At 39.0% G+C, this 24,318-nt stretch overlaps 1 protein-coding gene across 1 annotated transcript in view; it reads left to right on the top strand.

The window, feature by feature from the left end:
* Nucleotides 1-24,318, top strand: part of AK9 (adenylate kinase 9) — a 105,371-nt gene that overhangs the window by 55,975 nt on the left and 25,078 nt on the right. The window contains exons 20-26 of the mRNA XM_081251566.1: nt 932-1,132; nt 1,499-1,617; nt 8,544-8,756; nt 12,418-12,678; nt 14,087-14,211; nt 17,756-17,975; nt 23,960-24,028. Of these exons, the coding sequence (XP_081107692.1) occupies nt 932-1,132; nt 1,499-1,617; nt 8,544-8,756; nt 12,418-12,678; nt 14,087-14,211; nt 17,756-17,975; nt 23,960-24,028 (1,208 nt within the window). The remainder of the gene's footprint in view (nt 1-931; nt 1,133-1,498; nt 1,618-8,543; nt 8,757-12,417; nt 12,679-14,086; nt 14,212-17,755; nt 17,976-23,959; nt 24,029-24,318) is intronic.

The following is a 24,318-nucleotide window of genomic DNA, read 5'->3' as shown; positions in this document are numbered from 1 at the left end:
GATAGTGTGTCCCTAAGACCAGTGGTTCCTTAACGGCCATCTAAAAACCAATGCCATGGTCTGATCAAGTTTTCTCCAGTCAAATGCATCTCTCTCAAATAAAGCCTGACCTCACCATGTTGATTTGTCAGGACCAGGCTGGGCAGCCTGGAGTGAGCAACCACTGAACATTTTGCAAGTCGCTTCCTGCCCCCCCATTATCCAGAAGCCTGACCAGATTTAAGTAGCAAACAATTCAAAGTTTAAATTCTGGAGCACAGATGTTCAGTGTTGTTGATTAAGGGTTGATCATGTGCTTCGACTATCAGGTAACTAAGTGGTAGGGTTGACTTTTTAAATTAAGAAGCATAGCTGCTGACCTTGCTTAAGAGGAAGACTATTTCATCTGTATCCATTGCCACTGCATTTGTCTACAAGTAACAGAAATGCCAAAACACTGTATTAAATAAGGGACATGTCTCATCCCTGAGTCCAGGGTATTTTTTGTTTTTTTGTTTTTGTTTTTTTGGCTGCGTTGGGTCTTCGTTGCTGCACGCAGGCTTTCTCTAGTTGCAGCGAGTGGGGGCTACTCTTTGTTGCGGTGAGCAGGCTTCTCACTGCGGTAGCTTCTCTCATTGTGGAGCATGGGCTCTAGGCACGCGGGCTTCAGTAGTTGTGGCACGAGGGCTCAGTAGTTGTGGCTCGTGGCCTCTAGAGCACAGGCTCAATAGTTGTGACGCACGGGCTTAGTTGCTCCATGGCATGTGGGATTTTCCCAGACCAGGGCTCAAACCCGTGTCCCCTGCATTGGCAGGCGGGTTCTTAACCTCTGTACCACCAGGGAAGCCCAAATGTTTTTAAAGTATTATAAAGTATAAGTTATTTTGGTAATATGACTAAAGATATAATGCTTGAAGGCTCTTTTTTCTTTCCTTTAACTTTTACTCAAAAGTTGTACTACCTGAGTTTCCAGAAGACGCTTATCCTGATGTTCCTGAAATGGAGCCAATTAAAGAGAGTGTCAGATCTTTCTACTCCGCCTGGAGGCAGATGGAAACAGCAATCCGTGACTCTTTTACTCAAGTTTTAAACTTGGAGATTGCTGACAAAACTCCAGAGGAACTACTTCAAAAAGTCGTTGAGACCATGGAAAGTAAGGGCTGTCTGTAATCATAACATTTATTGTCATGAGCAGGTAATATTATTAAAAGTACTGTGAAAGTTTAAAGCCTGTGGTTTGTGAAGCAAAACAGTCAGTATATCCAGGGATGATATTTAAAATATTTAACAACTGTCATAGTGCAGGCACCCACCAATCAGAACAGCCATGAGGCACAAACAGCACTGACCAAACTGGCCAGTTGTCACTTAAAGAATTTGTGAAGGCCTGTTTGCATACACATTTAAGCTAAGAGACCAGTCCCTATAATTAATTTTCCTAATCTTTGGCTACTGTCATATGCTAATATGCTTTTATCCTAAAAATACCTTCCCAACTATTTCTTCTTTTTTTCTACAGAACCTTTCCACTATGCTGGTTGGGAGTTAACTATGGACGATTATGATGAAGAAACAGAAGACTTTCAGGCTGAGGCCGAAGGCGATGAGGAGCTAGAAGAGGAGGAGGAGGAGGAGGAGGTAGGAGTCTTTGTTCCTGCTCCCTCACCGTGGTCACATCACTGAAAACGCACATATCCAGAGTGGTAACGGGCACTTACAGACTCCAAGAAAACAAGCAGGGATCTTCAATTTTATAAACATTTTCAACACATTTTGCCTCCACCTAGCTTCCTTTGACCTCTGAAATGCCAGGGCTACTTAGACAGTATATTACGCCCATGAAAAAAATTTTTCCCCTGGAAATGTCTATAGGTATTAGAGACAGAAATATTTTATAAACTTAACAAAAGTGGATGTCCATTGACAGGGGAATGGATAAAGAAGATGTGGTACATATATACAATGGAATATTACTCAGCCATAAAAAGGAATGAAATTGGGTCATTTACAGAGACATGGATGGACCTAAAGACTGTCATACAGAGTGAAGTTAAGTCAGAAAGAGAAAAGCAAATATCGTATAATAACGCATATATGTGGAATCTAGAAAAGTGGTACAGATGATCTTATTTGCAAAGCAGAAATGGAGACACAGACATAGAGAACAAATGTATGGACACCAAGGGGGAAAGGGGTGGGGTGGGAGGAATTGGGAGGCTGGTATTGACACATATACATTATTGATACTATGTATAAGATAGACAACTGATGGGAACATACTGTATAGCACAGGGAACTCTACCTAATGCACTGTGGTAACCTAGAAGGGAGGGGATATCTGTATATGTGTGGCTGATTCATTTTGTTGTGTAGTGGAGGCTAACACAACTTTGTAAAGCAACCATACTCCAATTTAAAAAAATTAATAACAAAAAAGATTTAACAGACATGGGTGTTTTATACAAAGCACAACAATGGCACCTTTGAGGGGCTACAGGCATGATAACAATGAGTGGTTTGCTCAAATGGGAACAGCTCATTTTAGGCCCCAATCTTCTTCCTTGGCACCACAATTTTGGTCACTGTTCTCAACTGACAGCCTCCCAGTTCGGGCATCTATCAATAATAAAGTAGGAGGTGATTCTTTTAATTCCGGTCTTTATCAATAAAACGGGTAGATAAACATTCAGTTGTAATTAACTTACTGTTCCTTAACTTAAACCCAAATATGTATGTGTCAGACAACAAATGTTACACAATATGATTCTGCTAACAGCTTTCGGTACTTTATCCTAAGGAACTGCTGAGACCTTCAGTCAGGGTGGCTAAAGGATATGGGTTTTGTCCCACTAATATTCAGATTCTCTCCTCTCAGTCATCCTTCTTCTGCCGTTCTTCTTCTGTGCCCTGCTCTGGTCTGCAAGAACTTGGTGTCTTTCTTGTATCTGCAGACAGTTCTCAAGCTGTCTGTAATATATTCAAAACTTAAATTTTTAAGTATGGTCTTCATTGATAATATAGTGTCTTTTCCTCACTTCCACTCTTCCTAATTTACCATAACACAGATCAGTTTTACCTGCAGGGTTTCCAAAGGCTTCCATAACAAAGTACCACAGAGACTTCCCTGGCGGTCCAGTGGTTAAGACCCCATGCTTCCCCTACAGGGGGCATGGGTTCAGTTATTCCTGGTTGGGGAACTAAGATCCCACATGCTGCGTGGCACAGCCAAAAACAAAAAACAAAAAAACCCCACAAAGCACCACAAACTCGAAGGCTTAAAACAACAGAAATTTATCCTCTCACGGTTCTTGAGACCAGAACTCGGAAATCAAGGTGTTGGTAGGTAGAACCATGCTCCCTCCGAAGGCTCCCGGGAGAACCCTTCCTTGCCTGTTCCAGCTTCTGGTGGCTCCAGATAATCCTTGGCTTGTGGTTGCCTCTGTGTTGGCTTCAGCCTCCGCCTCAGTCTTTACTTGGCCTCTCTTCCATGTCTTCTCTTATAAGGACACTTGTCACTGGATTTAAGGACCATCTGGATAATGAACAATGATATGTCATCTTGAGATCCTTAATTACATCTGCGAAGATGCTTTTTCCAAATAAGGCAGACATGGCTGCCAGGAATTCTGGGAGAACATCCTTAGAAATTTTGATCTAGGAAGAAAGACAACACTCTGTCTTTACATCCACCTGGAAAAATCACAAGAAAGAATTTCACTTCTCCCAGCTCAGTCAGTTGCCCCTCTTAATCATAGTAACTAGAGGACTTTGTATATGATTGAGCCAACCTCAGTCACATGCACTCAGTGGCTATAAGGTGAGGAGTTACTCTGATTGTCTGGTCCATTTGAGAACCTTGGAATGTGGAAGAAGTGGTTCTCCATGAGAAGAGGGAGAAGGGTCATGTTACTTGAAAAGGGAAAGAAAGGTGCTATACAGACAAAAGCAAAAAAATGTACACTAACTCATGATAAAAATTCTGGGAAGATATGTACTCAAATGTTAACAGTCATTCCGGGAAAGACGGATTAAAAGGGATTGGATTTACCCTCCTGCCTGAAACAATTGAAAAATAGGATAAGTACATGGAACAGTTTTCAAGACATTGACATGAGACAGTGAAGCACAGTGATCCCAGAGAGGTGGGAAATAAATGAAGTGCACCCTACGATTTCCCCATCTTCCTGTCTGTAAGGCCATGTACCTTGTCCAGGCTGTGGTACAGGGAGGAGGGACCCAGACAGAGCCAGGGAGACTCATTGATTGGAGGATTGGAGGAGATAGAGCAGAGAACCCCTGGAGACCAAAGCAGCTAGAAGGGACGGGACCAGAGATGAGAGAACTGTACACAGAGAGAGCTCTGGACACCTGCAGAGCAGCCCCTTCAAGTATTCAACAGAGCACTGATGAGCTTCACATGTAAGGAAACTACTCAGGGCTCTGGGAAGTACCAAAGATTAGTGGGACCAGTACTTGGATCTCACACAGAGCCAGAAATAATGCCTATTCCCACCAACTAGACTGGAAAAGCCTCATAATTCACAGGGCATTGTGTAGTATACTAAAAAGAGTCTAGTCTTAGGAACAGGGAATAATTAGACCTGGAATAGCACACACAGAAAAATAAAAACAAATAAAAGAACTACTGATACAGACACCAACCTGGATGCATCTCCAAACAATTATGCTAAGAGAAAAAGTCGGACCAAAAAAGAATAGATACTATGTGATTCCACCCACATAAAATTCTAGAAAATGCAGACTAATTATAGTGATAGAAAACAGAGCGGTGGTTGTCTGGGGATGGGGCAGATAGGAGGCAAATAGGGGCAGGAGGGACGGGTTACAAAGAGGCAGGAGCAAACTATGCAGTTGACAAATCTGTTTATTATCTTGGCTGTGGTGATGGTTTCATGGATCAAACATATGTCAAAACTTATCAAATTATAAACTAAGTATGTAAGTGTTTTAATGTCAGTTATACCTCAGTCAAGCTGTTGACTGTGTTAATGGTGGTTATCTCTGAGTGATGGACTCGCAAGTAATTTTTATTTTGTAAATACTTATCTATAGTGTCTGATTTTTTAACATTCGAGATGCAGTGTTTTTACAATAGGAAAGATCAACAGCAAAGATATTTCGCTTTTGCCACACAAATAGAAAAAGAAACAACACTTCTTTTTTTTTTTTTTTTTTTTTTTTGCGGTATGTGGGCCTCTCACTGCTGTGGCCTCTCCCGCTGCGAAGCACAGGCTCCGGACGCGCAGGCCCAGCAGCCATGGCTCACGGGCCCAGCCGCTCCGCGGCATGCGGGATCCCCCCAGACCGGGGCACGAACCCGCGTCCCCTGCATCGGCAGGCAGACTCTCAACTACTGCGCCACCAGGGAAGCCCAAACAACACTTCTAATGCTGCTTCAGAGATCAGAAATTGCATCAAGGTGTGTCCAGGTGTTTGTCTTTCCCCATCAGTTCTGCCTGCACTTGGCATGTGTTTAAATGAGGTTATTTCTTTCTCTATTTGTGGCAAATTAATTCTTGCCTCTCCTCCATCTCTTCCATTTTTTTCCTTTCACAATACTTAATACCAGTTAGGTCTCTTGGATCTATCCTCCAAATATCTTATCTTTTCCCTCAAATTTTCCATCTCTTACTTTTTTGTTCTTACATTTGTAGAGTTTGTTCAAATATGTGTAGACTTGTCTTACAGTCAGCCTTCTAATTTAAGACATTCATTGGGGTCTCTAGAGTGGAGTATTAGTTTCCTATTCCTGCTGTACCAAATTGCTACAAAGTTGGTGGCTTAAAATAACCAAATTATTGTACAGTTCTCACAGTCAGTATTTTGAAATGAATCGTAGAGGGCTAACATCAGTGTTGGCTATGTTCCTTCCTCTAAAGGAGAAGCCTTTCCCTATCATTCCCAGTTTCTGGAGGTCATCTGCATTCTTTGATTCATGGCCTCTTCCCTATCTGCAAAACTCATCACTTCAACCTCTACTGTCCATCATCTCATCTCCTTCTGCCTTTGACCTTCTTGCATCCTTCTTATAAAGACCCTGTGATTACATTGGACCCACCTGCATGATCCTCCCATCTCAACATCCTTAACTTAATCACACACATACGATAACATATTCACAGGTTCTGGGGATCTTTGGGGGCCAGATTCCACCACAAATGCTCACTCTCTTCCTCAGCTCATTTACATATTTTATTGGTGCTCATGAACTCTTTCTAGTGTTTACATGAATCTCTGTAAATGTCTCCATCACTTTTCTACTCTGAGATCGGGTTTCTTCCCTGCCTGTGTCGCAGAGTTTTGTGGTCTGTTTGATCTGACTAATCTTGCAGTGTGTGCCAGGCTTCCTGAGACAGATGGTTGTTTTCTTTGTTTCCTTTTTTTTTTTTTTTTTGGCTCAGTGGGGTTCAGGACTGTTGCTGGAGTGCTTTAGGTGACAATATTCTCAAAAATTATGAAAGGCAAAGTGACTTTTCTCCCCATCGGTCAGGAGCGTAGCAGCAGATAGGTCACCTATTTTGTTGCTGAGGCCTGAGACAAGCTCAGCTACCTGGATTCCTCATACTTACCCAGATGCAGGGTCAGGGAGGACTCCTCCCACCCATACAGCTCCTTCTTGGTCTCTTGCAGGCCACAGAGACCACAAACACTCCTGGGTGGTAGTTGTTGGTGCTAACATTCCCCCAGGAAATCCACAGATTTCTACAGGCAAAATTCCTCCGAAGACTTGGCATCTTAATGCTCTTGTCCCTCTGTTGTTTGTTTCCAGGTACTCGTCCCCCTCACAGTGGTAAAGAGTGTTGTACAGTTGTCTCCCCTCACGTCCATGGTTACCAGCCACCTGCCCCAGCAGCTATTTACCACTGAGGAGGTGGCAGAGAAGGAAAGAGAGAGTCTCTAGATCACCATCTTCCCAGAATCCCTTGCTCCAAAAAGACCCCCCCCAACCTTTTCACCCACCACTCACCTACCTCACATTTTTTTAAACTGAAATTCAGATATAACTGGGGAGCCTTCATTTTCATTTGCTAAGTCTGACAGCCTTACTTTAAGTGCATTTATTGAAAAACAAGAAAGACTGGAGAAATTAATTAAGCATCCAACTCAAGAACCTAGGAAAAAGCATAACAAAATAAACCAAAAGAAAGTAGAAAGGAGATTAAAGGCAAAAGTTAATGAAATAGGAAAACAAAACCAAATAAAACCAGTAGGCCTAACTTCAAAAACAAAGAAAAGTTGGTTCACTGACAAGAGCAATAAAATAGACAAACTTCTGGCAAGTAGAATGAGGTAAAAAGAAGGAGCAGTAGATAACATTTGAGATAGAAAGGGGTATATAATCAGATAAAACAACAAGGCGGTTGTTTTAAATTACAACTTTAATACATTTTTAAGTCAAAATAAAAAGCATTTTCAAAATACGAATTACTAAAATTTGCTTAGGACGAAAGATAAAAGCTAAACAAACAAAAATAATTGTAGGGAGTTATAGGACAGTTCTTGTTGATTAGATAAGTCCTATGTTATTTAACTCTTCCACATCATAGAAAAATATCAATACTTTCCAGCTCATTTTGAACCTTGAATAACCCTGACACAAAAATTGAACAAGAATGACACAAGAAAAGGAGAGATTAGTCTTATTTTTGCTACTTTACAGGAAGTTGTTTATTATATCTTGCTTGGGGGAAAAAAAGAGGTGTGTTGTAGAATAATCATGTAAAGTATTATTTCATTGGTATTTTAAAAAATAATGTATTTGTGCCTAAATTTGTGTCTATTTTTATATATAGATGTGTAGGATAAACTTAGAAAAAGAGGTCTGGAAGGATACACATAAAACTACTGAGTGTCAGTATAGTATTGTAAGGAAGAAGGTGAGAGGAAATGTTCACTCTATGCATTGTGATAAGTTTTGAATATTTTTACAGCAAACATGTATTGTACAGCACAGAAAATTATTTTTTAAATGTACTTTGCTTTAAATAAATTGCAAGAGTCCTTAAGGGACTTTACACACAGTTTCTTCATCTATCTCAAATAAAATATATTACACATTTCCAATTGAACAAAATAAAATAGTTCCAAATTATTTGATATACAGCCACTGAATAGGAAACAAAGCAAATCCTGAGGCATCTCCCATTTCATTTTCAATGGGTAAGAAGTTGTGACCCTGACTCAGCTTTTACTTCTTGGAAATAATTTTATTTTAGAAACTGACCTCACAGTGACCCTGCACCAGCACATTATGGGGGGTTTTATTACACATTTGTCTGTAGAGGGCTGGGGATGCCTTCATTCTCAGTGTGCTTCATTTTTTTTATAAAATAAAGACGCTTGGGATGTGAACTCAGAGGGATATGAGAACCTGATTTTTTGATTAATTTAAATAGTATAAGAACTGGTCTTTTGTGGATTGTTTTAAATGGATATTGTTATGGATTAAATACTATTCAAGTTGCATTTTTTAAAATTCCCTCTTTAGTGTTACATGAATAATGCATTAATAGTGTTCTCTAAACTTTGAATAATATTTCTAGAATGAAGATAGAATTAAAGAGAAGAGAAGGCATTTGGGAGATACAAAGCACTTTTGTCCAGTGGCTCTCAAAGAAAACTTCATCCTACAACCAGGTAGCACAGAAGAAGCAGCTAAATATCGAGAAAAGATCTATTACTTTTCAAGTCCTGAGGCTAAAGAAAAGTTTTTGGAGCAACCTGAGGAGTATGTGGCTCATGATGAACCATTAAAGGTGAAAACAATATTCCCATCCTGACGATCGCTCCTGCATACGTTTTTAGGGACTTATTACCAACCTCCACCATTTTACTCAGTAGTAAAGTCCCCAATCTAATATAATGGTATGGAAATATCTAAGTTCCAAGAACAACTTTTTGGAATATAACATAATCTAATTATCTTTTTGGATTTCTTCAGTAATGCCTGTATCAGACCAATACATGATATCTTTTTAGCTGAAGTAGAAAGTCACAGCTGAATTTACTGCTTGTAAATTTATTGGATTTATTTTATTGCCTAATCATTTCGACATACCATTTTAACATCTAAGTTCTTGTTAGACATTTTTTCATAGTAATTTTTATAGTGTGATTTTGCCATTGTGGATATGAAATAGTACTTAGGAAATCTTTGGGCATATGATCCTTTGTTTCTCTTAATTATTTTATTAGTATAATTCCCTAGAATGGGACTACAAGATCAAAATATATAAATCACAATATACTGTCACAACTTTCAGTAACGTTAATGCCTTGTTAAACAGAACTTATAAAACACAATTTAAACTCTTCTGGATAATTTGGGCCATTTTCATGGACCTAAATTGTCCCATAGGGATGACTGAATTATGCTGATGGTTGTGCCCTGGCCCTGCTGGTGATGGGAGTCACTTAGGAATGTGGCCTTTTGTCTTCTTTTGGTGTTTTGTTTTCCTCTTAGTCTGTTTCACTACTTGTGATCTATTGCCTTGTTTTACTCATAATCCTGTGGACAAAAGCCTGAAATCTTAATGGTGAGTCCACACTTTTTCTGCAAATTGTCATGTATCTACATCCCTTCACTTCCTAGCTACTTATCCGCTCTGAATTCCACACAGCTCTGTCTGCCAGAGGTTTAACCTGTGGATGAATGAGGTGTCACTTCAGCAATTTCATCACTGAGGGATTTAAAATGTGATCCAAAAGTATGGTGTGAGACTGCACCTACATAATTTCGTACCACTCTATTTTCACTATTCACCATTCTCTTTTTCATTATTTTTCTCAAGTGATTCATCAACTGACTTAAATCTTATCACATGACCAGTTCTTTTTTTATTGACATACAATATTAATCAGTTTCAGGTGTACAACATAGTGGTTTGACATTTACGTATATTGTGAAATGATCACCAAGTTAAGTCTAGTAACCATCTGTCACCATATAAAGTTATTACAATATTGTTTACTATATTCCCTATGCTGTACAGCCAACCTGGACTTATTTATTTTATAGCTGAAAGTCTGTACCTTTTAATCCCGTTCACCTATTTTGCCCATCTCCCTACCCTCCTTCCCCTCTGGCAACCACCAGTTTGTTCTGTATGTCTGTGAGTCTATTTCTGTTTTGTTATGTTTGTTTGTTTTGATTTTTAGATTCCACATATAAGTGAAATCATACAGCATTTGTCTGTCTCTGCCTGACTTATTTCACTTAGCATAATACCATCTAGGTCCATCAGTGTTGTCACAAATGGCAGGATTTCATTCTTTTTTATGGCTGAGTAATATTCCATTATGTGTGCATGTGTGTGCCACATCTTTTTTAACCATTCATCTATCGATGGGCACTTAGGTTGCTTCCATATCTTGTTTATTGCAAATAAAGGCTGCAAAGAACATAGTGGTACATATATATTTTCTAATTAGTGTTTTCATTTCCTTCGTATAAATACCCAGAAGTGGAATTGCTGAATCACAAGAAAGTTCTATTTTTAGTTTTTTGAGGAACCTCCATGCTGTTTTCTATAGTGGCTACACCAATTTACATTCCCACCAACAGTGCACATCCTTGCCAACACTTGTTGTTTCCTGTCTTTTTGGCAATAGCCATTCTGACAGGTGTGAGGTGATATCTCACTGTGGTTTTGATTTGCATTTCCTTGATGATCAGTGATGTTGAGCATCTTTTCATGTCATGCCCAATTCTTTATCTAATGATGGGATCAGTTCCACTGGAAGCACATAAACTGAGAGTGATGAAGGGTGGTCTCCTGGGGGGAATCCAGATGTGGTTAACAGAAGAAGAGTGAATAAATGCCGGGTGGCAAAGTCAACAGATATTTACATCATGTCTTCCTCTTGCTTTTGTGGGTTTTTCAAACCCTTGTTTTGCTGAAACACATTTTCAACTAACTTTCTTCATATCTGAAAATGTCATCATTTGGTTCTCATATATGTTTAACAATTAGTATGGACATAGATTTTAGGTTGAAAATCATTCCTTTTTAGAATATTAAAGATATTGCTTTATTGTGAGGTAGCATCCAGTGTCACTAGGCTGATTTTAATTTCTTTGTAAGTCAGCTTCATTATTTAAATATTTGAAAGCTTTTAAGAGCTTCTTTTCCTTATCTTGTGTTCTTAAAATTGTCCAGAATCTTTTTTATTCATTGCACTGGACACACGGTACACGTTTAATCTGAAATCATGTGTTTTTCATGCTAGGGAATCTTAGAATTTCACAGTACGACTGAACTTTTTACTTCAGCAGTCGCATTTTTTTTTTTTTTTTTTTTCTTTTTGCGGTATGCGGGCCTCTCACCGTTGTGGCCTCTCCCGTTGCGGAGCACAGGCTCCGGACGCGCAGGCCTAGCGGCCATGGCTCACGGGCCCAGCCGCTCCGCGGCATATGGGATCCTCCCAGACCGGGGCACGAACCCGTATCCCCTGCATCGGCAGGCGGACTCTCAACCACTGCGCCACCAGGGAGGCCCAGCAGTCGCATTTTTAACCTCTAAGATCTCTTTCTTTTCTCTGATATTTCTGTTTTCAAATATTCTTTTGTGGACTTGCTATCTTCTTAAATCTCTTAAATTTCTTTCTTTTTTTTTTAAATTTCCTTATTCCTCAAGATACCTGACTCCTCTTTCTCCTGTATTTCTCTGGTATACTTGCACCTTTAAACTCTTCTCTGAACCTTTCCTTCACAAGGACAGAAGGTGATGAGACTGTGCTCCTTGCTTCCCTCTGCTACTCGAAATCCGTTACTTCCAGCCCCTTTGAGGCTTATTCCATCCAGATATATCACCATCTCCCACTCCTCCTTGCCGTCACCTACCAATATCAGTCATTTCCCCACATTCACAAAAGGTTTACCTGCTCCTCCATCCCAAGTCTCACCATTGTTCTTGACAATTTGAGCATCAATGGACAATCCATACATCTGGATCTCTGTGGGTTCTCTGGTTTTGGGGCTTCCCTATCTCCAATACAGAGATTACAGGAGTTAATGAAGGGACCCCTAGTGTTCCAGTATCAATGGGCTTTTTGTCTGGTAGAGAGGTTTTGTTGTTGTTGTTGTTGTTGTTTTTATCGTGCTAAGAAAGTGCCTTTCCATTCTTCCTTAATTAAAGCTTTTTTAAAGGAACAAAATTAATTTAGTTTTATTAAATGCCTTTTGGCACTTGATATCAAGATGCTCTATGGTTGTTGATGATCCCTGAGGACCATGGTTGATGCAATGAATCATGTTAATTGGTATCCTAATGCTGAAACATCCTTGAGTTTGTGAAGTGATAATTCAGTCTTAGGGAGGGCAGTTAATAATAAGCCTTATGTTTTCTAAATTCTCAAAGCTTCCTTTTCCTCACTATCCTTCTATCCTACAACCCCCTGACCCACCCCCTGTGGCAGGCTCCTCCATTAAGAATATGCCTTCTGGGCCCCCATGGCTCTGGCAAAACCGTATGTGGAAGACAGTTGGCAGAGAAATTGGGCATTTTTCATATCCAGTTTGAAGAATTTCTTCAAGAAAAATTAATGCTTAAAACTGAGAAGAAAGTTGGACCTGAATTTGAGGACGATTCTGAGGATGAACAATTTGCAAAACAAGAACTTGAAGAGCTTGCAATTCAGGCCAATGTTACAATTGTGGAAGAAAATACAAAGAAGCTGGTAGGAATATTAATACTCTCCTTGCAGATAACTGTGCTTATTGGTGTTACTTTGGGGGAGAAGAATATAAGCTGATTCACTTTGTTATACAGCAGAAACTAACACACCATTGTAAAGCAATTATACTCCAATAAAGATGTTAAAAAAAAAAGAAAGAAACTCTATAAAGTTTCTAAGAAAAAAATAGCCCATAAAAATCATTTAAGAGTCATCCTCCCCATATGTTAAATACAGATCTTACTTAAAAAATGGAAAAGCAGGGCTTCCCTGGTGGCGCAGTGGTTGAGAGTTCGCCTGCCGACGCGGGACACACGGGTTCGTGCCCTGGTCCGGGAGGATCCCACATGCCACGGAGCGGCTGTGCCCGTGGGCCATGGCCACTGGGCCTGTGCATCCGGAGCCTGTGCTCCGCAGCGGGAGAGGCCACAGCAGTGAGAGGCCCACGTACCGCGAAAAAAAAAAAAAAAAAGGAAAAGCTTTTCCTGACAAGAGTGTTATATAGCATTTATTTGGGACTATGCTATTTGATATGTCTGACCTAGAGTGTAAGGTTTTCCGTTATTGTGTTCTCTGTTTTCTATTTAACGTCATAAAAATTCTGTCCCAGCACCAGTGGAGATCTCAAAATATTAATTTCTAATGATGCCTCATAAGAAAGTTTGTATATATGTCTTAGGTGTTTTCTATCTGGAGGTATAAAGAGAAAGTTCTTAATTCTAACTCACTTTTTAACCATTTCTGATATAGCTGGACCCTTTTCTTCTCAAATGATCTCCTATAAATGGACACAGGTACAGATTATATTCCAGATGACTGCCTGCCTGGCCCATCCTTTAATCAGGATCTAGGTTGAATAATTATAAGATAGACGACAAAAATCAGTTAAGCTTTATAGGTGTGTGATATATATTGACCAAGGTTTTAGTAAAAATGATGAGACAGGTATCCTGAGACCATGTATGAAAATCAGTCATGCTAATTGCTAGTAACTCCTCTTAGCAATAGTAAATATCATTTAATATTTAAAACCATATTAAATATTGGTTTAAAGAAAAGAGCTCAGATTTTTAAATGTTTATGAGCAACAGTATAAAAAATGACCTGAGGGACTTCCCTCGTGGTCCAGTGGGTAAGACACCATGCTCCCAGTGCAGGGGGTCCAGGTGCGATCCCTGGTCAGGGAACTAGATCCTGCATGCATGCTGCAACTAAGAGTCCTCATGCTGCAACGAAGATCCCGTGTACTGCAACTAAGACCCAGCACAGCCAAAATAAATAAATACATAAATACTTTTGAAAAAACTGACCTGAGGAAAACAGGTCTTATCCTAATCAACTATGTAACATAGTATTATTTATTAATATACAGTTTTAAATTTTTGTTTTGTTTTCTGATTTTTGTTTGTAGCCTCAGGAAGTACAGCTTACAGAAGAAGAAGAAGCAATCAGATTAAATCTAACAGAAAATGAGCCATTGCCTCCCGAAATCCTTGAAGCAATTCTCTCTGAGTGGTGGTTTAAGGAACCAATACGGTATCTTAATTTATATGCTTTTATAAATTTATTGACTTTTATTTGATTTATTCTTAAAAGTTAAAAAGTAATCCAACATAAATTTAAGAATTTTCTCCTTTACTCTCATGTAAACTAGTGATTCCACACATTAAAAACATCTAGGGGATTATTTAGGGACTTCCCTGGTGGCGCAGTAGTTAAGAATCCGCCTGCCAATGCAGGGGACATGGGTTGGAGCCCTGGTCCGGGAAGATCCCACAGCCATGGAGCAACTAAGCCCATGTGCCACAACTATTGAGCCTGTGCTCTAGAGGCCGCAAACCACAGCTACTGAAGCCTGTGTGCCTAGAGGCCGTGCTCCACAACAAGAGAAGCCACCGCAATGAGAAGCCCACGCACCACAACAAAGAGTAGCCCCTGCTCGCCGCAACTGGAGAAAGCTGGCATGCAGCAATGAAGACCCAATGCAGCCAAAAGTAAATTAATTAATTAATTAATTTAAAAAAACATCTAGAGGATTATTTTAAAAATACTGATGCCAGGGACCCCACCCCAAAATAACTGAGTCAAAATCTTTAGAGGTGTGAGGTTGGGGCCTGGGCATTGGAGCTCCCCAGGGGATTATAATGTGTAGTTGTGATTAAGGATCCATATTCTAAACCTGTGTACACTCATGACGTACCAGACTCTTTGCCTTGTAATCTTTTTTTTTTTTTTTTTTTGCATTACGCGGGCCTCTCACTATTGTGGCCTCTCCCGTTGCGGAGCACAGGCTCCGGACGCGCAAGCTCAGCGGCCATGGCTCACGGGCCCAGCCGCTCCGCGGCATGTGGGATCCTCCCGGACTGGGGCACGAACCCGTGTCCCCTGCATTGGTAGGCAGACTCTCAACCACTGCGCCACCAGGGAAGCCCACTGCCTTGTAATCTTTTAACAATTAGTTAATTCCACTGTCAACTTAAAGAATAACGCACAACCTGAGGGTTGTGAGTTTAAATTTTATTCAGGGTCTTACTGAGGACTACAGCCTGGGAGATAGCTCTGAAGACCTGTTCCAAAGAGGTAGGGGAGGAGCCAGTACACATGTATGAATTTCTTGGCTAGGAATACATGTAGTTAAGCATATATCTTGGTAAAAGATTGCTGCTAATCACGAAGAACAGATATCCCAAGTTAATGATTTTAGTGCTTTTCTGTGTATGGGAAAATGCAAGAATCTGGGGTCATTGAAATTCTTCCTGAGATATGCATTTAACTATCTAGGGGACTGTTTATCCAAAGGACAGAGTGCCTCATCCTGTTTTTTCATCCTGAATTCTTTTCAGGGTACGCTGTCAGTAGGTGACTGCAGTGGGTTGTGACTTAACCCCCGTATAACTGGTTGATGAGCAACGCTCTTTGTTTTTGTTGCAGTGGTTGTTCACACCGCTAAATAACTGTCCATAGTCTCATCCCTTTACCAACAGCCAGGAACAAGCCTGATGCCAGACAGGACAAACTAAGAATTCCAGGCCACCACAGTTTAAGGCTTCACCTCGATTTCCTAACCAGAATCTCTTACCTCGGTATCCACCAGACGAAAGTGAAATGATACTTACAGTACTGATAATAGCAAACACTTATATGGAACTTACTGTGTGCCAGATACTGTTCTCCTATATTTTATTCATATTAATTTCCTTAATCCTTACAACTGCCCTCTGGGACAGAAAGTTTTATTTTCTCATTCTGGAGATAAGGAAACTATATCATAGAGAATTCAAATAACTGGCAGGTCCCAGTCCTCCTCTGGTCACTCTCTTTCACTTAGTCCCTGGCTTAACCAAGTAAGTGGGATTATTAGTCACTTTAATTTTAATTTCTTGTCCCCTAAATTAGATCAATAGTCATAGTAAACTTAGGCATGTTGCTGGCAGGGTTTTTCTTCATTAACTTAGCTCCTGACCTCACATCATACATTTAAAAAAAAAAAAAAAGCATATGGATTGAAGAAAAGTAAAAAGTGAAACTGTAATAGCCTAAATAAAATAGCTGAATATTAGCACTACATTAAAACTTACTACAATGAAGACTTTGTAATAGCATAAGAAATTTTACTATACAACGGTTAAGTTAAAAAAGAGGATACAAAGTTATTTATAATATGATACAAAGTTGAACAAATGAAGAACCAACTAGAAAGAAACAAAACAAAATGTCAGTAACCTCTTGGATATGAGGTTGCAGATAATTTTGCCCTTTTTTCATGACTTTATTTCTGATTTTTCTATAGTGAGATTTATTGCTTTTATAATCAGGAAAAAACATGTTTTAAAAAGGCATCTGTCCTAGAGATCTAATGTAACTAATTACATTAGTTACATTACTTAGGTTTTGTATGTGAGAAGCAAGAGGGAGTTGAAGGATGTCTCTGAAGTTTGACACCTGGATACTAGTGAGTCAGAGGAAGAGCTGTGTGGAAGGGTAACAGTGAGCATGATTTTTTGACAGTATGATGCATATATAATTCCTGAAGGGCATTCAGATGGAGAAACTAGGCAGCTTGTTGAAAATTCTAAATCAAAACTCAGAAGAGAGTTTGGGTGTAGGGGTAAAAGATTTAGATGTCATTGACAAAGAAGTAACAGCTAGAACAGAAGAGACTTTGCTGAAGGCACCTCTAAAGAAAACAACACATATCTTACGGCCAATATATGTAAATTTGCCCACTTAATTAGAAAGAAAACAACATTTCTAAATGACAGTTAAGAGCTGAAACTGTCAAATGTTCATGAAAGTCCTATTCCTTTGAAGAAGAAAACGTATATTTAAATATAAATAGTTAAACCAAATTTTAGATAAACAAGATAAACTTTCATTCAAAAAGGGACCAATATTAAATCTCTCAACTAAACCAAGCCAGGTTCTCCAAGCCTGATTGTTTTTATAAATACTCCCTAATGAAAATGTGTTAACATTCCAAGTTATTTTCATGATTCTTAAAGTTTCATCATACTTGAGCAAGTTTGATGATCCTGTCTGAATACGATCATCTTACACATGAGCCAAGAAAACATTAATAATTGTCGCTGGTTACAAAGGGAGCCAGGGAAGAGGGTTATGAACTTTCCCATGAAAAGAAACATCATTAGAAGAAAAATGACTAAAAGGTAAGGATTCTCAATAAAGGGGTGGAGGGCAGCCAAGTAAACTCTTTATGTAAAACGGTGACACAGTCATTAGGCTGGTCACTCGTCCCAAGCAGAGAACTTATTTTCTCTTTCCCTGTGATCTTCTCACAACTTTTAGTAGGCTTCTAATTAATAGTAATTGTCTATAAACTGATTGACAGTACTTTTATACTATAAATATAAAATATTATCATTTTAATCCAACTCAGTACATTTGGGAAAAGAAACAGCATGTAGAAATATTAAAAAAATAAAAGGTACTATAGGAAACTGTTTATTCATTGGGTGTCTTATGTAAAGTTGAGAGTTATCAGTACTTTTTTCATTTTTAAATCAATATTTATAATATAATATTTTAAGCCAATAAAGTAAGTTATGAAATTTCCACCTAGTTCCACAGGTTTTGTATTAGATGGTTTCCCGCGATATCCTGACGAGGTCCAGTTTCTGGGGGAACATGGGTTTTTCCCAGATGCTGCTGTTTTTATACAAGTTGATTATCAAGATGTTTCTGATCGCCTCCTTCCTACCCAAATTGGAAAGTGGAAAGTGAAACAAAAGAAGAAATTAGAAAGGAAAAAACTCATCAAAGAAATGAAGGCAAAAATCAAGGTATGTATCTGTTAAAAAAAGCATAAGAGTAAATGTGTTCAGCGTTTATCCAGTTTATAAAGTGGTCTTTACAAAAAATGTAGTTTTCTGATTTTAATACCACATTCAGTATGAAAACATTTTCATCAAATATTAAGACAATTTATAATTAAAGAGTTAAGAATTATTTGAGGGCTTTATGATTATCTACATGTTAATGTTTCTCACTCCAAGGCAAGTAAAATTAAAGATAGTGGTAGCACCACAGTATCCTTATACCAGACACTGGAGCACAGTTGAAGAGGCAGCAAGTGGAGCAGACCTTGAAACACAAAGAATTAAAATTTTCATTGACTTTTTCACTAGCTCCTGGAATGGTGACACCATCCATCAAGGCCGTTTTAGCCTGTAGTACAACAAATCCAGGTATTAGCTTATAACATCGTTTCTTAAACTGTAGTCTGAGAAGTTTCCATAAAATGTTCAAAAGTGTCATAGAGAGCCTAGCAATTTCACTCCTAGGAACCTATCTAACAGAAATGAAAACATGTCCATGTAAAAATTTGTATGTGGAAGTTCACACAGCATTATTCATAATAGCCAAAAAGTAGAAATAGTTCAATGTCCATCAACTGATGAATGGATAAACAAAATGTGGTAAATATCCAGATAGGGTCCCTTGGCTTCCAGCCCAAGGTGGCAACATAGGAGCCTCCTGAACTCAGTCCACTCTGAAAGAAATCCAGAAATTAGCTGAGTGACTCCTACACATTGGGCAAATGAGAAAATCACCCACATCACCTACATCAAAACAGCTGCTGCTTGAGTGTCTAGCTTCCAATCAGCCTATGCTGACTGTGATCCTCCCATTTGGGACACTGATAGGCCATGGTACCCCCTCAACTACTGGGAGCCACTAAAAACAAATAAAGTGGCTTAAACAAGTACAAAGGCTTAAGAGATGTCCAAGAGCTGGGGCCAGCCTGAGCTGTGTTCATCTTCCACACAAGACCACTCTGTCAAGACAGGGAGAGGTGGCTATTTTATCTAATGGGCAGAGACCAACACATAGAGTCAAAGAAAATGAAAAAACAGAGGAATATGTTCCAAATGGAGAAACAAGATAAAATGCCAGAAACATACCTTACTGAAACAAAGATAAGTGATTTATCTGATAAAGAGTTTAAACTAATGGTCATAAGGATGCTCACCAACGTCAGGAGAACAATGCATAAACAAAGTGAAATTTTCTCAAGAGATAGAAAATATAAGAAAGTACCAAACAGAAGTCACAGAGAAAATAAGAAAGTACCAAACAGAAGTCACAGAGCTGAAGAATACAATAACTGAACTGAACAATTCAGTACAATAGCAGACTGTAGACACATAAATCAGTTTAACAGAATAGAAAGCACAGAAATAATCCCATGCATATATTGTCAGTTAATTTATGACAAACTAGCCAAGGATGTACAATGGGGAAAAGATAGTTTCTTCAATAAATTGTGTTGGGAAAACTGTATAGCCTGCTGCAGAAGAAGAAAACTGAAAACCTACCTTACACCATACACAAAAATCTACTCAAAATGGATCAAAGACTTGAAACACAAGCCCTGAATCCCTAAAACTCCTGTAAGAAAAGGGGATAATCTCCTTGACATCAATCTTGGCAATGATTTTTTTTTTTTGATTCGACACCAAAAGCAAAAATAAATTAGCGGGACTACATCAAACTAAAAAATTTTCTGCCCAGCAAAAGAAACCATCAACAAGATAAAAAGGCAGTCTAGGGAATGGGAAAAAGTATTTGTAAATCATATGCCTGGTAAGGGATTAAAATCCAAAATATATAAAGAACTCATACAACCCAATATCAAAAAAAAAATCCAAGTTTTTAAAATGAGCAGATGAACTGAATAGATATTCTTCCAAAGAAGGCATACAAATGACCAACAGGTACATGAAAAGGTGCTCAACATCACTAATCATCAGATAAATGCAAATCAAAACCACAATGAGATATCACCTCTCACACCTGTTAGGGTATCTAAAATCGAAAAGACAGGAGATAAATGCTGGTGAGGATGTGGAGAAAAAGGAGGCCTTGTGCACTGTTGGTAGGAATGTCAATGAGTACAGCCACTATGGAAATCAGTATGGAGGTTCCACAAGTAATTAAAAAATAGAGCTACCATATGATCCAGGAATCCCACTTCTGGGTGTATATATCCAGAGGAAACAAAGTCATTATCTCAAAGAGATATCTCTCCTCCCGTGTTCATAGCAGCATTATTCACAATAGCCAAGGTGTGGAAACAACCTGTGTCTGCCAACAGGTGAATGGATAAAGAAGATGTGTGTGTATACACACACACACACACACACACACACGCACAATGGAATGTTGTTCGGCCATGGGAAAGAAGGAAGTCCTGAAGTTTGCAACAACATGGATGGACCTTGAGGGCATTATGCTAAGTTAAATAAGCCAGGCAGAGAAAGACAAATACTGCATGGTATCACTTGTATGTGGAATCTAAAAACAAATCAAACTCATAGAAACAGATTAGAAAAGTGGTTGTCATGGGCTGGGAGGTGTGGGAAATGGGGAGAAGTTGATAAAATGGTACAAAAGTTCAGCGATAAGATGAATAAGACCTAAGGAGCTAATGTATGACATGATGACTATAGTTGGTAATACTGTACTACTGTATAATTGAAATTTGGCAAGAGAGTAGAACTTAAATGTTGTCACACACACAAGATAAATATGTGAGGTGACGGATGTGTTAATTAACTAAATGGGAGAAGTCCTTTCACAATGTATACGTATCAAATCTTCACGACAGATATTTTAAATATCTTACAATTTTATAAAGCTGGAAAAATAAGTAAATAAATAGCATATTCACATAATGGAGTAGTATTCAGTACTTTTAATGAATGAACTATTGATACCCCCTACAATATGGATGACTACCAAAATCATTATACTGAGTAAATGAGGCCAGGCAAAGAAAATAGTACATACTCTATGATTCATTCCAATGTATGATATGTCTTGAAAGGACACATTTATAGATCTGGGTTGAGTACAAAGAATAGGGCTTTCAAATCTGGAACTAGGAAGACCCAAGATGGGACATGAGAACAGTGTTAAATTATGTGACGGTCTTTTATACTGAAGAGAGTATGTCGTTGTTCCATGTGGCCACAGGGGAAAGGAGCACCATTGGTAGGAGGAAGGTACCAGGAGATGTATTTCATTATTAGTAAGACTTTCCAAAAAGAACAAAGACTGAAGGCAGTGATCTACTTGTCAATAGATAAGCATAGACTGAGTGGACATTTGGCAGGGAGAGTATGGAAGAAAGCTCTCTTTGGTGTCAGAGGGCTAATCAGTTAATTCCAATTTTGAGATACTGTGACTTAAATTACTGAATACATGATCACAACTCGATACTTATTAAATTATAAACAAAGTGTTAAAACCATGAAGTTCCTCTGTCACTGCTCAGACACAGTTGTCAAGTTCTTTTCATGCCCTCTAAGGGCATTGCCATCCATCCCTTTGCTCCACCACACTAAGATTACATGTCCCAGGCCATCCCTGTCCCACACAAAATCAAAGCCAGTCTCTCAGCCATCCAAGAACTGTGGAAGTCAGGAGAGAGGTGTGGCAAGACGCCAAGCTTCACACCATTCTACATGACATCCTTCCCTTTTCTGTTGCTGATCTCTGAAGAAAATGGGTCAAAGTGTCTGCCAGGCAAGAGGCTCTACAAACATGAGAATGGAAAAGAAAGAAGAGGACATACCAAAGTGCAGTTACATGTTACCTCCTTGTGGGATCTGGCACCTGTAGACCAGTGTTCTCAGAGAACTCTCTGTGCTGATGGAAATGTTCTGTATCTTCGCTGTCCAATACAGCAGCCACTAGACACACATGAGGCTATTAAGCAGTTGAAATGTATTTAGTTGGTGAGGCTGAGAAATCAAATGTTTAATTTTATTTAAATAGAGCTGCAAGTGACTTGTAGCTGCCATACTGGACAGAGCAGCTCTAAAGCAATCAAGCCCCAGCCTAGACATCACATGCCCTCAGGATTTTAGGGATATGGAACAGGAAAGAGCAGATTTGCTCCTTTCTTCTCATACCCACAACTCTGACCTGGTTCAGATTCTTTTCACCTCACACTGAGCACTCCTACGATGACCTCCTAATTGTCCTACCAGACTTCATATCTGGGCCCTCCAGGCCATCCTTCGGGTCACCTGATCTTCCTAAAACTCTGTTTTGATCAAGTCACTCTGTTAAGATCTGAACTCCTCAGTCTGGCATTTAAAGCCCTCCCAATCCTGTTCTAAACCCTCTTTCTAACTTTATTTCTCAGTTGGAACAAATACAAACCCTCCTTACAGCTCCATCATACAATGTGCTTTTTCATACCCTTATCTGGGAGTTTCTTACACCATCCTCACACTAGCTGTGTTATGCTATGTGAATTAAACCTTCTGACTTTATTAACTCATCTATAAAGTGGGATAATACTGTCCGCCTTGCAGTATATTTTGAGCAGAAAATGAAAGAATATACATGTGCAGTGCTCAGAACAGTGATGGCATCTGGCAGACATGCAATAATTAGTTAAACTTCACTGACCACTACTTATTTGAGTGAAAGGATCAGAGGAAAAACAGACTCATAATATGTGTGTGCTTTATTATACATACTTTGCATTTCCTTTTGGTATATACAGTGGTTTCCTTATATGTTATGAAAACACAAAGGAGACTGTATTTTCATAACTCTACAGTTAAAGCACCTATGGTAAAACTCTGGTTTTAAAAAAGGAAATAAGAGTTTTTATAACTCTTACCCTCTGAAAAGCTACAGAATCTCTCTGGGGCTCATGAACTATATTAATTTGATTCCATTCAGTTTTAGAATTCTATCTACAAATATTTCTTGCATGTCAACAAAACATAAATTATCTGAAATGTATACTCAGTAATTGTCAGATAAAAGGAGCACAGTCCTGATGGCCTAGACCGGAGCCCCCACGGCATGTCTTTAAGGCACTTCTCTGATCTCCCAGTATTTAAGGGAACTCCAGTTTCAAGAATCCTGAACCAATGATCCCCCAAACCCAAGGGGTGCTGGTTAGTTTTCATGCAAACCTTAAGGTCATATCAAAGGACCCATTCATTGCATTAGATTTAGAGACCCCTAGAAAGACTGGAGGACTACCTATACACCATATGTGTGAATGCATCCAAAGTACATGTGCTTTTCTCACATGGATTCTTTAGGCAATTACATCTTAAAAATATGATGAAAGATTATCAAACATTTTCAACAAATAGCCTCTAAGTATTTCCCTGATTCTACATGTACAAAATCCACCTCTCCACCAAAGGAAACAAATAAGTAATCCATTTTGAAAAGGAATTCTAAAGTTTATAGAAAAAGTGACTGATCCCAAGTACCATTTATCCCTCTGGAGGGAAGTAGCTGATCAAGAGGTCCAGAGGTCCAAAGATGTAAGTGACATAATTACCACTATCACATGCCTTTCTGGAAAGTATCCTTCTGCCCAAATATTATTCCCCTTTGGGAAAAAAAATTAATATATAGAAAGTAATTTTAGGGCTTCCCTGGTGGCGCAGTGGTTGGGAATCCGCCTGCCAATGCAGGGGACACGGGTTTGAGCCCTGGTCCAGGAAGTTCCCACATGTGACAGAGCAACTAAGCCCGTGCGCCACAACTACTGAGCCCATGAGCCACAACTACTGAGCTGGTGCACCTAGAGACGATGGTCCGCAACAAGAGAAGCCACCGCAATGAGAAGCCTGTGCACTGCAACAAAGAGTAGCTCGCCGCAACTAGAGAAAGCCTGCATGCAGCAACGAAGATCCAATGCAGCCAAAAATAATAAGTTTTTTTAAAGAAAGTAATTTTATTATTATCCATTAATATTTTTTAATGTCTCTTTCTTTAACAGGATGACATGATTTCTAAAAGAAGGGCTGAACTTATAATAGAGAGAGAGAAAAAAAGGAAAGGAGGGGAGGTAAGTAAATAAAATTGCTTTTTGCAAAAAAAAAGGACACACACATATTTAAAACATATATACTTTACACATATATAAAATCTCAGCAATGTAAAATAAAAAGATGCATAGAAGTCTTTTTTAAATTTTTATTTTACGTTGGAGTATTGTTGATTTACAATGTTATATTAGTTTCAGGTGTACAGCAAAGTGATTGTTATACATATACATATATCTATTCTTTTTCAGATTCTTTTCCCATATAGGTTATTACAGAGTATTGAGTAGAGTTCCCTGTGCTATACAGAAGG

The sequence above is a fragment of the Mesoplodon bidens genome (assembly GCF_964165515.1).
Source record: "Mesoplodon bidens genome assembly, chromosome: 12".
Classification (NCBI taxonomy): domain Eukaryota; kingdom Metazoa; phylum Chordata; class Mammalia; order Artiodactyla; family Ziphiidae; genus Mesoplodon; species Mesoplodon bidens.
The sequence above is the reverse complement of the archived record's forward strand: the minus strand, read 5'-3'. Positions and strand labels throughout refer to the sequence as shown.